General features: G+C 43.2%; 1 protein-coding gene across 2 annotated transcripts in view; it reads left to right on the forward strand.

The window, feature by feature from the left end:
* BRPF1 (bromodomain and PHD finger containing 1) overlaps positions 1 to 15,741 on the forward strand; it is a 31,179-nt gene that overhangs the window by 12,635 nt on the left and 2,803 nt on the right. Inside the window, exons 4-14 of one of the 2 annotated variants that reach the window (XM_075574374.1) lie at positions 1,300 to 1,456; positions 2,271 to 2,366; positions 2,665 to 2,796; positions 2,923 to 3,069; positions 4,720 to 5,032; positions 7,193 to 7,510; positions 10,981 to 11,274; positions 13,201 to 13,348; positions 14,029 to 14,159; positions 15,203 to 15,324; positions 15,506 to 15,660. In XM_075574374.1, the coding sequence (XP_075430489.1) occupies positions 1,300 to 1,456; positions 2,271 to 2,366; positions 2,665 to 2,796; positions 2,923 to 3,069; positions 4,720 to 5,032; positions 7,193 to 7,510; positions 10,981 to 11,274; positions 13,201 to 13,348; positions 14,029 to 14,159; positions 15,203 to 15,324; positions 15,506 to 15,660 (2,013 nt within the window). The remainder of the gene's footprint in view (positions 1 to 1,299; positions 1,457 to 2,270; positions 2,367 to 2,664; positions 2,797 to 2,922; positions 3,070 to 4,719; positions 5,033 to 7,192; positions 7,511 to 10,980; positions 11,275 to 13,200; positions 13,349 to 14,028; positions 14,160 to 15,202; positions 15,325 to 15,505; positions 15,661 to 15,741) is intronic. The other variant, XM_075574375.1, reaches the window with a different exon arrangement.

Genomic DNA, 15,741 nt, shown 5'->3' on the forward strand with positions numbered 1-15,741 from the left:
TTTCTTTCCTAGATTCTCTTCATGGCAGTGCTACTTCCCTCCCATTTGTGTTTGTTTTGTTATATGGTGTTGGGCACAAGGTGTGTCGTGGGGGCACTCGCTCAGTGCCAAGGGCAGGAGCGTAACCCATTTGTTACCACTGCCTTGTTGGGAATCCATACGAATAATTCTTCCGCTGTTTTGTTTCCTTCATCTTCATATAATCTGCATTTAAAATGCTGTAACATGCTATTGTGTTGTTATTATAATACGCTTCTGAAGTTAGCTTGCTTTCTCCCTCATCAGCTGTTCATGCTTAGGGAGGGTCTGATAATATTTTTCTAAAAGTACCAGTTTATATGAAAACTCCCTACAATAAATATTCACCTGCTATAAATGAAGGTGTTTTAGCGGACCCCACACAAACACCTGTACCATTTTCCCTTTATTCTAAATACCTAGTAATAGGCAAGCCTTCCCTTTCTGAGTACTGTATTACCTGGAGTTGAGCAATGCAGGAAGTTTGTTTTTGGAGAATCTTGGATGCTTTGGACGTGTTGCATGTAGACAGATTCTTTGCATCACTGTAAATGGTAGCAGGTGCATCTACAGAGCTCTGTATAAGAACAGCTTTATTAAGGGCTGAACCCTGGGGGAGCTCATTCTGATGCTTTCCTATTTTAATAACTCATAGGGGGTGATTGTTGCCAGGCAGAATCAAGTTGTTTTTGCTTGAAACCTGTTTAAAACAGACAATATCCGCAAATATTTTCTGTCCACTGTGCAACAGAACCACATTGAATAAAATAAATATTGCTCTGTACATGCCACATATTCTCACCTCTGCTGTGACGACAGCATATGTTGTATTAAAACGCCTACACGCTAAAAGCCCCCTCATCCCCAGCCCAATGCACTAACTGAAGGAACGTTACCCGGTGTGTTTTAATTGATCATTCCTGCACATTTCCCCAGCTTGGCATCCTGTTTCTGTTCGGCAAGTAATGTATTATTTAACAATATATTAAGTATTCTGCAAATTACCAAGGGGATCGTTGTAGGGCAAATATGTAGCTAATCTGTTGCTCTGTCATACGTAATTTTGGAGTAGTTTTAAATTGAGCGCAGTTCTGTTCCTGCATAAAAGCATTGTTATCCTGCTGACGTTATTAAGTGAACTGCTTGCAATCAAAATTGCTAATGAGACGGAGTGGTTTGACTCATAGTATCGGGTGAATGGGTTGAATGAATCCCATCTAAGCTTCGCTGCCCTTCCCTTTCATTCCTCATGAGGCTTTTTCCCTGTGCTTTATCCTCCAGGCTCAGTAAGATCACAAACCGCTTGACCATCCAGCGAAAGAGCCAGTTCATGCAGAGATTACATAGCTACTGGACACTAAAGCGGCAGTCACGCAACGGGGTCCCTTTATTACGCCGCCTGCAGACGCACTTGCAGTCACAACGCAACTGTGACCAGGTCGGTATGCAGCACTTTAGTCCTCGAGGCCAAGATATGTACAATGTATTGTTGTAAAAAGAAGAGAGGAAAAAACGATACTTCAATGTTTTGCAGGATCAATATCCGTTAACGTGTAAATGTTCTTGGGCTCGGGTTTGAACATTCATTAACATGAGTTAATTTCAATGGATACTTACCATGTGTGGGTACATGACTCAGACAGGTCTGCACATCTGTCTTTCCCCATTATCTCTTAGCATACAATGCTGCCACTGCAGCAAGGGATTCTGGGTAATGACATGCAAATGAGCACAGCGTGTCACTTTTTTTTTTTTTTTTTGCTTCTTATCCATTTTAACATTGATCCCTATAAGATTATGGCTGCTACATTACACAGATTTTCAGCACAGCCTGGGCTACAGAAGAGAATAGCCAGTGAAGCTGCTCCGGCTGTGCTGACAAGCTGTGTAATACGGCAGGCATAAGCTTATAGAGATCCATGTTAAAATGGACAAGACGCTAAAGGTACTCACTGTACTCATTTACATGTCATTACCCAGAATCCCTGGCTGCAGTGACAGCATTGCATGCTAAGAGATAATGGGGGAAAGCAGGGCTGCAGACCTGTCTGAGATGTGAATGTGCTCACAGGTGGTATTTTTATTTGCTGTATACTGTACGGTGGTGGTGGTGGTGGTGGGGGGGGGGGGCGGTGTTTGTTACTTTTTTACTCGCCATAACTTGTTTTGTGAATGGATACTAAAGAAGTCTCGTACTATCTCTGCAATGCAGGCAGATCCATCGATTTTATGCATGTTTCCATTCACAATAGGACATGAAGTGGAGGATACCTGTACCTGATGAGACGCCGATTCACTTGGGAGCAATCTCTAAATCCAATGAAGAGACTGGAGACCCAGCTCACAAGGTAAGCGGCCAGCACTGCCACAGTTTGTGTGCTGAGTGGAGGCTTCCATCTAACACTGGGATTCGAAGCATAGCTTTTCTTTGACCATCTTCAAATACATATAAAAATTGACTGCAGATGAGGACCACATGGTCCACCTGTTTCTTGAGCCTCCTCAAACGCAATTTGGTCTGTTCTAACACTCCCACGTAGACATCTTCAGTATAGACACACACTGACTTGTGACGACAACAACAACAGAATAATAACTAGGTACTGATATTGTCTTTGCCTTTGTGACACTATTCTTTTCCTACAGAAAGACTCCACCGATAAGAATTGGATGCTAAAGGAACAGTTAAAATCATGGCAGAGACTCCGGCACGACCTAGAGCGAGCGCGTCTGCTGGTAGAATTAATACGGAAACGAGAGAAACTCAAGAGAGAGACGGTAATGAGTCTGCGTGCGTCTCCTCTCGCCGCGCGATTCCCTTCTGCAGCTCCCCGCTCTGCACTCTTTCTGCCGTGAATCAGTTCAGACCGGGCTTCTATGCTGAGGCTCTCGTCTCTGTTTCAGATTAAAGTCCAGCAGTTGGCACTTGAGATGCAGCTGACTCCTTTTCTAATTCTCCTGAGAAAGACACTGGAGCAGCTGCAGGAGAAAGACACGTGTAATATTTTCACCGAGCCGGTCCCTCTGTCTGAGGTAACAGAAATCTACGAAGTAAGAACCCCCCCCCTCATCCCACAATTTTTGCAGCTCACATCTCCGTTTAAGGTCTGTTTATTTCCTGTGTTAACAGAATAAGCCGGTGTTTTCAGTCACAATTTGCAGCGGGTTAAAGAGGCAATCCAAGGCGGCAGAGTTTTTTTTGCAAATTTTATATATATATTGTTGCATCAGGAGGTCTCCGGAGCTTAACCCCATTCATTTCAGCTCCGGGGACCCCCTGCTTCCGGAGAAACCTGCGAATTAGGTGCCGGTAGCCGCTCTCTGCGGCTACCAGGGTTCACAATATGTCCGCTCTTCAGCTATTGTCCGGCTGGCCAATAGGAAGCTGTGACGTCATCGGTACCGCTTTCTATTGGCTTGTGTGACGTGGGAGCTTTAAACTTTAAAGTCCTGCTTGCTGAGCTGGAGCAGCTACCAGCACCTACTTCGGAGGTAAGTATCTCCAGAAGCAGGGGGTCCCCGGAGCTGAAATTTACAGGGTTCAGCTCCGAAGACCCCCTGCTTCAATTTTAAACTTAAAATAAAAATATTTAAAAAGCCATCATGGATTACTCGTACAATATGTTTCTGAAAGTCTTGCATCACCGAAGATCACGCTGGTTATAATAAAATGTGATCATTAATGCTTCCGGAACTGTACACACATTGTCAAAATAAAGGGGATACCGCAGTAACCTTCAGGAAAAAAAGTTGTGAAGATAATGTAATGTTAGCCTTCTATTCTCTTTCATTGTGCAAGTCACTTATTAAAGTGCTGCATGCACGGTGTGACAGGAAAGCCACGGTCAGGAAAGCCTGACCTCTGGTATCCCTTGAGGGCTAGGATTTGGCCACCCCTGCTCGAGAAAATATCTATATCGGCTAAAAGTTAAAATCCTCCTTGTAGGACCTGATTAGAAATTGAGGAGACAAGAACTGCGTGTAATCCCGTGAATGTGTTGGTAACCGCTAAACGTGCACCTATAGAACACTGTTGGGTTCATGCACATGCAGCAGGCTGAAAAATTGTCCTGAAAACATTACCTGGGCTGCAAAATGCGGCCAAAAGTGCAACATGAAGCTGGCACATCTCCACTTTTGGCTGCACACTGTGTTGCTTTGAACTCCAGTACTTTGTACTCGCATCAATGAATATTGATTTAGTATGTATGTTCGGATATTGTTTTGCTTATTGATGGCATTCATGATGAGAAAAAATACTGAGAGTACAGTTTGTATTTTTTGGGGCATCGATTTTAGTGTAAGCCCTTATCCAATGGCATAATAGCTGATCGCAAAAGCACATGTCACAGCACAGGAGCATTAATGCTGGAGGGGCTTCTAACGCAGTGCGACATATTAGAGGCTAATCTAATACAAATTCAATATGGTAGACTCAACATTAAGACTATGGGTGGGGTATGGTTTAAAGTTGCATATTTGTAAAAAGGAAGGGCTTATGGGGCAATTGGCTGGAAGGGTATAGGTGTAATATCACTCTACAACACACAGTGATTTTCATAGATTTGCTTTGAGAAGCTCTGGGCACATGACCCAATACGTTGAAGCTTCTCTGGCACAGGTTAATTGATGCTTTCTCAAAACAGGTGGTTGGCACATGTTGCTTCTTTTCTTTTAGCCCTTGGCGCTCTTTTCTCACAGGTGCCAGACTATCTAGAACACATCAAGAAACCAATGGACTTCCAGACGATGAAGCGGAACCTGGAGGCGTACCGCTACCTAAACTTTGAGCAGTTTGAGGACGACTTCAACCTTATTGTCAGTAACTGCCTCAAGTACAATGCCAAGGACACCATCTTCTACCGCGCGGCCCTCCGCCTCCGGGAACAAGGGGGAGCTCTGCTCCGACAGGCCCGTCGACAGGCCGAAAAGATTGGCATAGACTTTGAGACAGGAATGCACTTGCCCCAAGTCACACTAGGCAACGAAATTGGCCGTCACATTAGGGAAAATGGTAGGTAGCCTTCCCAAGACTTTGAATTTTTGTTTCAGGTGGGAACACAGGACCTGGCCTTGACCAGTAGTACGTATTTGTGAGGTCGAGGTCAGGGTCTGGTCCATTGAAGCATTTCAATAACATCAGGGTGTTTTGGTCCTACCACCAGGTTGGCGTGGTTCCATCCAGAGGTCCAGAAACATTTGTCACCAAAAGGAGGCAGAGGGCACCATCTCCAAAATTATAATTATTGGGGAAGCCTTGTGTTTTTAAAAGAAATAGTTATAGCAATAGTAATTTATAGTGTAATGCCGTTAATTATCCATTCCCTTCAATGCGAATGCTAATTTTAGGGGACTATGGGTAATGGGTCAAAGGCACTCCATCATTAAGCCTTTGCCTCCTAAAACAGAGGTAAGAGAAATGCACAATGGACTATACCTGCACTGAACTCGACAAAAGTTATCCAATATACATAAAGTCTGAAGCAGTTGTGTTGTCTAAAAGACGACCTGGTGGGATAGTGTAACACTGGCCGTCCTATTTAGTGTGCAGAAGAGCATCATTCAAGAACGTACACGGGTAGTTGGCTTCCTGATTCCATTGACTCAAAGTAACAACCTTCTTATTTTGTATCCCATGGAAATTGAATATTTCCCATGGGATTCACAGAATTTCTGCTTATCAGCTACTCGTATTAATCTGTTTGACTAATGACCGCTTTATAATTACCAGCAGATTTGAAGATTGGGAAACAGTCTGCACAAAAGAGATTAGAAAAAATCCCATTAAAGCTGCAGTTCAAGCGATATCCTACATGTGTTTTTTTTTTTAATAAAGCAGTTCTGTACTATGAGAAAATACTTGTAGCATTTAAAAAAAAAACTTTTTAATAGGCAATTTTAATGTATTATAATGTAACAAGCATTTTTTGGTTCCTATAGCAACCATTTACAAAGTCGCATCCCCTTCCTCTTCTGAGACAGGCTCTGGCACACCCCTTTTTGAGCCCTGCCCTCTCTAGCAGTGCACCAATTGTATCTAGTGACTGCCTGGTCACATGATCTTTCGCACAGAACTTTGCATCTTGGGTCCTCTTCTGCTGCCCAGACAGCCATTTAGCGAACCCCCGAGCCGAATCTACGCCGATCGATCGGCAACTTAGCTAAGTACTTGTCAGTGTGTAGATCGTATTGATGCGCATATTAAAAAGGGGGGGGGGGATAAAAAATGTAAAAACGGCAGCTAGGACCGCTGCTTTAAGCTTTTGAAAACCTTAGGAGCCATGTTTACTAAGTGATGCTACTCCGCAAGATGCCTACGTCGCTGGAAGACACTTTGACTTGAGTGGGCCTTCTCCACTGGAAGGTGTCTTGTTGGAATAGCACCAGTTAGTACATATGGACCTAAATATATACTGTATACTTGTTTTTTTATACTTGTCCTATTTTTTGTAATAGCTTTATTTTACATACCGCTTGGACTCAAATAAGGACTCAATAGGACTCAAAGCGCGTCACAATTGCAGTATAGTACGCGGAACAGAAACAGTCCCTGCCCAAATGATCTTCCAATCTGTCTTGACTTGCCCAAGGTCACAAGTAGATGACACGGGGAATTGAGCCAGGTTACCCTGCTTCAAACTCTGTGTCACCATTTACAGTCAGTGTACCTATTATACATATTACACAAGGTCACTGGCCGTCTGAGGGACTGCCCATCTAAAGCGGCGATTTTCTCCCCCCCCTTCCCTAAAAAACTCATATGAGATCAATAACCAGATGGTTGTGGAGGTCTATTTCTAAGTGTTCCTTTTCTTTCCATTCTTCATTTTATGCATTTCTACTGCATGAGCTGTTACCATGACAACATCTTGTCCTAATAAGTGTGAATGGCTTTGGCCATTTTAACCTCTAGTATGTCCAGAACTCGGCCTACACAAATTCAAAAGAGATAGTAGCATTGCTAAAAACAGAAGTGAGCAGACTTTGCAGTAGTAAAATAAGACACTTATTTTCCTGTGGTGAGTAGAGAGGATTGCTGCTTTAACTGCAGCATGATTGAATTTAGTCCTTCAGCAGACTCCCCTTTTCGGGGACGTGGCTTGGGCAGAATAATCGCTATAATCGCTAAAATGCTAAATCCTCTTTTTTTTTTTTTTCCTTTGTCCCTTTACAGATTTTGAACGGACTCCCCTGTCTGACAACCGTAAGCATCTCCCCCTGGAGGAGCAGCTGAAAATCCAGCTGGAGCGGCTGGACGAGGTGAACGCGAGCAAGCAGAACATCGGGCGCGCGCGGCGTGCCAAAATGATCCGAAAGGAGATCACGTCCATCCGCCGCAAAATGGCCCACCAGCAAGAGTCCAGAAGAGACGGCGGCATTGATCGGCATGGCACAGCCGGGCGGAGAGCCCTGCCGTTGCATGGCCCTTCTGAGAAGGATGGAGAGACGGACAGTGCTGCAGAAGAGAGCAGCAGTCAGGAGACCGGGAAAGGTACTGGCCTGTGTTAGTTCAGACTGCTTTCTGATCTCGGGGGCCTCTTCTGCAGCTCTGTTCAGTTTGAGGCTGTTTACATTTGTGTGTGTTGTTTTTTGTACGGCACTTTTTTCTTTTCTTTTTTTATGTTTCTTTATTTTTACTTTCAAATCATGTGCACTCAGTCCCTCTCCTGGAGAATGGAAAATCCTTCAATCTGTATGTCATGTTTGGGAAAGATTATTATTTTTTATTATTATTTTACCTTCTGAAAATGAACATGCTGCTGTATATATTAATGCTGAGTATCTCTTGGCTCTTCCAATTCCCCAGAGCTTTTTGATGCATAGTAACCCTACCTGCGTCCTATTGTTAATTGTATACGATGCCCCTTCTGCTGCACATCTCAGTAATAATGGATAACGTATTTTCTCTTCCTGTTCTGGCTTTGGGGGACAGCGTGGTTAATTCGTGGGCCTGCAGCTGTAATTATTGGGGTGTGAACTGTAATATTTAATTGGAAGCCTTCGAGAATATCGTACAGGCGCTCCTTATCGTGCACATCTACATGTAACAAGAAAAAGATACATGTGTGAATAAATAAAAGACAAACATATACGAGATAAATACCGCTTATTCTTGGAGTAGGCTGCTGCTCCACCCAAATTAGTTGTCCTGCAAATCCTCGTCCCTAAAAGGGGGGAGAGCAATCCTATAGTAACAAACGGGAAAGTAATGGTGTAATAGTCACAGTGCCAGTGAGCAGGGTCAATATTTATGCACTCCCAAATGCTATGTTGGATTCAGGCGATTTCCAATATATCTTGGCCTTATTTAGATAAGCTCCAACCAGGTTTGAACTCGGCTCCAACCAGGTCTTGCCGGTGGACATACAACGCACCATGCGTGGAATAAAAGGATCATATTGTATGTCCACCGGGAAGACCTGGTTGGAGCTAAATTCTGAGGCCAAGATCTATTTTTTTATCATATGGGCACGTTCAAGTGCCTGTTCCAGCATTAACTCCCATTGGCTTGGTGCGTTAACCCATCCCGGTACATGGTTAATGCGGCCCGTGGGATTTGTGAGTGCATGTAGCGCCTTGACGCGGTCATATTCTTCTATTGGGATTATTACACCAACTCAGTCCCTTTTTGATGGAAGAGGATTTTATTGTGAGTGCCTGGTCATTCTCGATATGGTTATGTACGGCAGCACGTTCAGATTCAGGTCCCCAAACAAAGTGCTGCTGTAACCCTTTGAATGCCCCTCTTCGCAGGGAACGTCTCAGCTGTTCTTGCTGTCTCCCACCACGAGCTATAATTCTCACAATCTCGTTTTTTTTGTAAGAATAAAGCCAAGAAGCCAATCTCTGCTGCTACTAGGAGAGTTCCATGACGGGGAAGCGAGTCGGGATAAGCAGAATGGCAGCCAGGCCAGGGTGGGAGGAGGCAGCTACGTTCATTTTTAATAATGTTTGAGGGTGTGTTTTCTTTGTTTACCACTTGATTGCCAGAATGGGCTGCAATGGATTGCAGAGCAATGCATTGTGGGACACCCATGGCAGCAGATGTGTTTTTATACTGTATGGAACCATGTAATTCTATCCCGTCAAGTGTGCAAACGTTCCCTTAAGGCAGGGGTGCACAACTCCAGTCCTCAAGCCCCCCTCCCCAACAGGTCGGGTTTTCAGGATATCCCTGCTTCAGCATTGGTGGCTCTTGGACTGAGCCTCTGATTGAACCACCTGTGCTGAAGCTGGGTTATCCTGACCTGTTGGGGAGAGGGGGCTTGAGGAATGGAGTTGAGCCCCCCCGTCTTAAGAAACAACTTCAAAACTGTGGGATTTTTAAGACTGTTGGGAAAAGAACCTGTTTCTATGTAATTAAGGACCGTTAGCGATGCACCTGTAACCTGTACGTCCTGTCAGCTTTCTGTACTGTTTTTTTTTTCTTTCTTGAAATTTCGCCTTCCCTGTTCTTTTTAGTTTTTTTGAAGATGGGAAATAGTACCAGATGCTCACCTTAACATTTGTTATTCTCTCAGTAGCATCAATTGTATTTTCTGCATTCTCGCAGAGATTAAAGACCTTTCGGTATATGGCCTTGGTATCCAAGAAGTGTCTCTTTTTTTTTTTATAAAGCTTACGTGGTCAGTTTTGAAATACTACTGTTGTAAAATCAGTGGCTCTAAATACATTTTAGGAAAACCTCAGCACTTACACGTTGTACTTCATACACGGCAATATTTCGTCCCGGTAAAAGAAGCCTCAAATTGGCCATAGCCGTCGGAAATAGTGATGTTTCAAAGGCATGCACGCCGAACTAATAAAACCAGAAAATACTACGAATAAAGACACTGCCTTCTTTTTCTGATAGGGGCTGGGTTATTTCTTCTTGCCGTAAGCGATATTGTGGTGAGCTTACACTTGGTAACAGTTTGTGATGTGTAGACAAACTGATTCAGGTTGCTATGAGACTATAAATGGAGTCAATTTATTAACTGTCTTGGTCAGAGGTTCTCAACTTCAGTCCTCAAGACCCCCTCAACAGATTAAGGTTATCCGTGGTTCAGCACAGGTGGCTCAATCAGAGGCTCAGTGATTGAGCCTCTGATTCAGCCACCTGTGCTGAAGCTGGGATATCCGTTAAACCGAACCTGTTGGGGGGGGTCTTCAGGACTGGAGTTGAGCACCCCCTGCTCTAGGTAACTAGTCTGTTAATTGGTGCCGTGGCTGTTTTCCTTTCGGACTGAAAAGCAAACCCTATATTATATTTACAGTACATTTGGGGCGCCACGCCATCATGGTTGCCGGCAGGCCAATCATAATCCCACAAGACATTAGCAAGTAACATAACACACAGCGATACTTGATTCAGTATATCTACTTACTACTACTTCTCAAAAGGCGGAAATTCCACACACCACCTAAACCAGTAGAGAGATATAATGGATACAACATTGGTGTGACTGCTACTTGCAAATGCTTTCGATCTCCTTATTACCGTGTAATTTCATTCCAAACATTTCTGACGTACTGTAGACTCACTGCGTCCAGGTTTATTTTTTTTTTTTTTAAGAATAATAATTGTAATCAAGCACTGTACATTCTGAAAATTCTTTTTGGGTAATGTTTTGATTTTTCTATCAATAAAGTGTGTTTATTTAAAACTTACAATTTGCCCCTTTTGTGTTTTTGGTGTGCAGGGAAATGTGCTTTTTTTTTTTTTTTCAGTGCTACACACACGGAACTGCTCTGTGTAGTAGAGAAAACATACACTGGGATTTCCTCTCCAGCTTTGAGAGCTGTATTTACTGTTTATCCGATGAAAATAAATACATTACTTTTCCTTCCTTGTCTTCCTCTTTGCTCTGTCCTTCTTCATTTCTTTTGCTTTCTTTCCATTCTTGAACATTCTCTTTCTCTCCCTCTCTCTCTTTGTCTTAACATTCTGCGCTATCTCTACCTGTCTCTCTCTCCTCTCAGGACTTGGCCCAAACACTTCCTCCACCCCTGCACATGAAGTTGGTAGAAGGACCTCTGTCCTTTTCTCCAAGAAGAACCCAAAAACCGCGGGACCCCCAAAGCGACCGGGGAGGCCACCTAAGAACAGAGACAACCAGCTGGCATCGGGAAAGATCAGCAGTCCGATCGGACCCCCTCAGCTCTCAATAATGGGAGGGTCGCAGAGACAGCGCAAGAGAGGCAGAAGTCCCCGCCCTACTTCCAGCTCAGACAGTGATAGCGACAGTGACAAGTCGGCAGAAGAACCATCTCTTGGTAAGTACGTGTAGTCCAAAATACTTGTATTGGCCCCAAATAAATGGAAATTAGTTGTAGGTTGTGATAACTTTTAGGGGATCAATATTAGATCCAACAAAAGACAGAAAAGCCCAGAGCTACATCCAATATGACAAAAATACACAGAGAAATACCTATATATTCTCTTGAAAAAGGGTCATTTAGTTAAACCCTTTGCCAAACCGTAATAAGCCTGCAAGTCACAGCAAGGCATGACCATTAGCAGGTCCTAACACTACCTGATCAATATTAGATTAAATTAAATTATAATGTACACACGTCAAAACCTCAGGTTTTCTTCAATTGTACAGTTGATAAACTTATGAGGCTTCTAAAGATCTCTACAATATAATTTAATCTACGAAGAACCCTAGTGTTATAGTAGATGAGGTTGAAAAAAAGACATGTATAATTCAACCTATGCTAAATTCAGATGACAGACACTTATCCTATAATTGTATTTACTGTATTTTGATGCAGAGTGAGGCAACCAAAAACCCCAGTGAAATATCATCTAATGCTATCTCATAATTGTAAAAAGAAATTGTGTCCTAACTCCAAATAATACAATCAGATTACTCCATGGATCAGCATCCTTCCAATGTTTACTTATTTAGTATATCCCTGTATACCTTTCCTTGCTAAAAAGATGGCCAAACGTTTTTTGAAGATATAAATTGTATCTGCCATCAGTCTCCATGGGTAATGAATTCCACATTTTAACTGCCCCTTACTGTAAAGATTATTATTATGGCGTGGAGCCCAAAACTGTACTCGGTATTCAAATTGTTGACTTACGAATGCTTTATACAATGGCATAATAATGCTTACTTCCTTTCCACCCATTTCCCATGTAATGCAAGATAAGATCTTATTTGCCTTTACAGTTACTGACTGACATTGGGCACAATTGCTAAGCCTTCTGTCTACAAGCACTCCTAAATCCTTCTCCATCGAGGATTGCCCTAATTTGCCCTATTTCATTTATAAGTCCACTGTTTATTCTTGCTTTCCAAATGCATAACCTCACATTTATCTGTATTAAACCTCATCTGCCATTTACCTGCCCAAGTTTCCAGTCTATCCAGGGCTTTCTGGAGAGAAATTACATTGTGCTCCGATTTTACTACTTTACACAATTTAATGTCAGCAGCAAAGATGGAGACTTTTGCTCTCTATGCCAACCTCTAGGTCATTAACAAAGAAGTTAAAAAGCAGGGGTCCCAGTACCGATCCTTGAGGTATTTCACTCACAACTTTAGCGGAACCTAAAAAGGTTCCATTTATGACAACCCTCTGTTGTCTATCCTTCAACCAGTTTTTAATCCAGGTGCAAATATTTTTAACCAGCCAATTTGCTTTATTTTTTTTATACTAACCTTTTGTGTGGCACTGTATGAAAAGCCTTTGACAAATCTAAGGAGACCACATCAACTGCATTACCCTGGTCTATATTCCTATTTAACTCCTCAATGAAAGTAATACGTCTAGTGTTTCTTCCATGAGAGGTATTACAATCCACCACAAAGCTACATTGAGAAGTAGAGTGAGGGAATCTTCCCGGGTAAATCTGAGTCTTGCAATTCTTGCTGCTTTGGTGAAAGGACAAAACCTATGAAGAGTCACAAGAATGTTTGTTTATTTTTCTTCATCCACACAGATCATTTGCAGAGAAAAAGTACCACAATAGTCTTTCTACCCCCCAGAAGATAACGTAAAGCATTGTTACAGATATCCATTTTCCGTAGACTGCCATGTTGATTTTGTATGGTACCCACCCCTAGCTTGTTGTGATAACTGTAGGAGATCATGATGCTGCTCCCTTTCCAAAATAAGTGAAATGTGCGGTGACCGTCAATTATAAAATTGTCCCTTTTTCCCCCCTCTGTCCTGTTTCTCCCAAAGACTTGCCAACAAACGGCTTCAGCAGCAGTAACCAGCAAGTAAAAAAAAGTTTCTTGGTTTACCGAAATGACTGCAACCTTCCACGTAGCAGCTCAGATTCTGAGTCCAGTACCACCAGCAGCAGCAGTGCAGCCTCCGATAGGACCAGGTATCTCGCTCAATCCCACGTTTTTGTCTGCACTACGTAAGGATTAATAGTTCGGTGTTTATACCCAAGGATTTACATGGGAACAGATGGTCCTAAGACAAACTTGAGAAGACCATGCTGGTATTTCAGTCCCAAGATGGAAATACCAGTTGTGTCTATAAACAACCATATGTTATGTTATTTTGTAGTGGGGTTTTTTTTCGAAAGAGAATATGGTTTTACCAAATATAGTTGTCATCTGTTTCTGTAGGAATTCAATGCCACGTATAGTCAAAATGACATCTGTGTTGTGTTGAATTTCTACCCCCTGCATAGTGTTCAACTCAAGTAGAAATGCATCAAAAGAGCCCCTGAGAAGTCAGGCACCAGTCAGGAAATTGCAGAGTTGGCAAGAGAAAAGATGCTTCCAGCATATCTGCCATTCCCCCGACCCCTGCTGGTAGTCAAATCACTGTAGCCTATACTATACTTCTCAATTACAGAACATTTCAAATGTAAACTAGTACAGCAAAGTATCCATGAAACAGCGGGCGATATCCCTATTCCTAACCGTGTGCTAGAATGTCTTGTTTGCTCAGAGGAGTCTTCTGTGCAGCGGAGCAAGCAAACTAAAAATGTTGTATGTATGGACAATATGGTGGCAATGCCTCAAGACTTTGTACTCCACTTGTATTCCCCAGCACAACTCCTTCCAAGCAAGGACGGGGGAAGCCCTCCTTCTCCAGGGATAACTTCCCGGACTACAGCAGCGAGGACACCTCTGGGACGGAAAACGAGTCCTACTCCATAGGTGGTCGAGGTGGCCACGGCTGTAAGTGATTCCGCTTTCTGTGCTTTCACATTACATTGCACCCTTGATGAAGCGCGCTAGTGGCGTTACACACGTAGGGTGAATAGTTCCCTCCTTTTTGTCCACATTTTGTATTAAGCTTTTATTAATACGTAGCACTTTACAGAGCCATTTTGCAGGCACAGGTCCCTGCCCTGTAGAGCTTACAATCTATGTTTTGGTGCTTGAGGCACAGGGAGATAAAGTGACTTGCCCAAGGTCACAAGGAGCCGACACCATGAGTTGAACCAGGCTCCCCTGCTTCAAACTCAGTGCCAGTCAGTGTTTTTACTCACTGAGCCGCTCCTTCTCTCTCTCTATTGCATGGAGAAGCGTATTGCAGGCTCATCAGCAAAGTGAGGAATAATCTTCAAAGCGCAGTTACTAGTTTGATTTCTTTAGAGATATTTCTTCATTTTGAAATTTGTTTTTATTTTTCCCCCTGCGTTTGCCGCCTCTCCCTCCCCCCCGCCCCCCCCCATTACATTTGTTGCGTTGCTGTTGAACTTTTTCTGGCTTCCTCCGGGTCTAATCTTTCCTGGCTGTTGTTATTCTAAAGTGACAGGCTGTATGACGTACTTAATACAGCATGTCAGGATGGGACCTACAAAGGAGGATGCTACAAACATGTTTATCAAATTCTTCCGGCTGCAAAACTGGTTAAAAAAATCCCCCTCTTATGGCATCTTATTGCATCTTGCAGTCAGCGGAGTGTAGCTAATGTAGATCTCGGATAAATTATGTAGACTTTTGAGTGCTGATGGTTTTCAACAATTTGATAAACAGAAGTCAAACATCCACGTTTGCACTTGCAATGCAACCATATACAAGTCGCATGTGCGTGAGGTCTACACTCTATACAGCGGAGCGATATGCCGCATATGTATTAACATGAGACTATGTACAAGCGGTTTTGCAGCCGGGAAATTTTAATTAACAGATTCCTTTAGTATATGCCCAGGACTTTTATGTACCATATGATGTTTTAAGAGGCCTGTGATGTGACCTTTTCCCTGTCTCAACAGTGGTACGCAAAGGAATGGGAGGACGAGGAGCTGGGTGGCTGTCCGAAGATGAAGACTCCCCACTAGATGCCTTAGAGTTGGTGTGGGCGAAGTGCCGAGGATATCCCTCATATCCAGCTCTGGTAGACATCCGTTACTTCCCTTGCTTCGCTTAGTGGCTATAAATACATTTAGTTGCTGGCCAGCACAGGTCCAAAGAACCAGTCGAATAAAATGGCTTCAGGTTACCAGTGCGCGTATCTGACCTACTGGGACCTTCGTGTTGAGTGTTGACTGAAACCTATACCGTTTTCTTTGCTTAAGATAATCGACCCGAAGATGCCGCGGGAGGGAATTTTTCACCATGGCGTCCCGATCCCTGTGCCACCTGTGGATGTCCTCAAGCTGGGAGAGCAGATGACTCAGGAAGCACAAGAGCATCTCTACCTCGTTCTGTTCTTTGACAATAAGCGCACCTGGTAAGAAAGGACAAAGAGATGAAGAAGAAAATGGCTTGTTTCCTGTGCAGATTGAGCACGTATAGCTTTGAGCTGAACTGA

The sequence above is a fragment of the Ascaphus truei genome, chromosome 17 (assembly GCF_040206685.1).
Source record: "Ascaphus truei isolate aAscTru1 chromosome 17, aAscTru1.hap1, whole genome shotgun sequence".
Taxonomy (NCBI): Eukaryota; Metazoa; Chordata; class Amphibia; order Anura; family Ascaphidae; genus Ascaphus; species Ascaphus truei.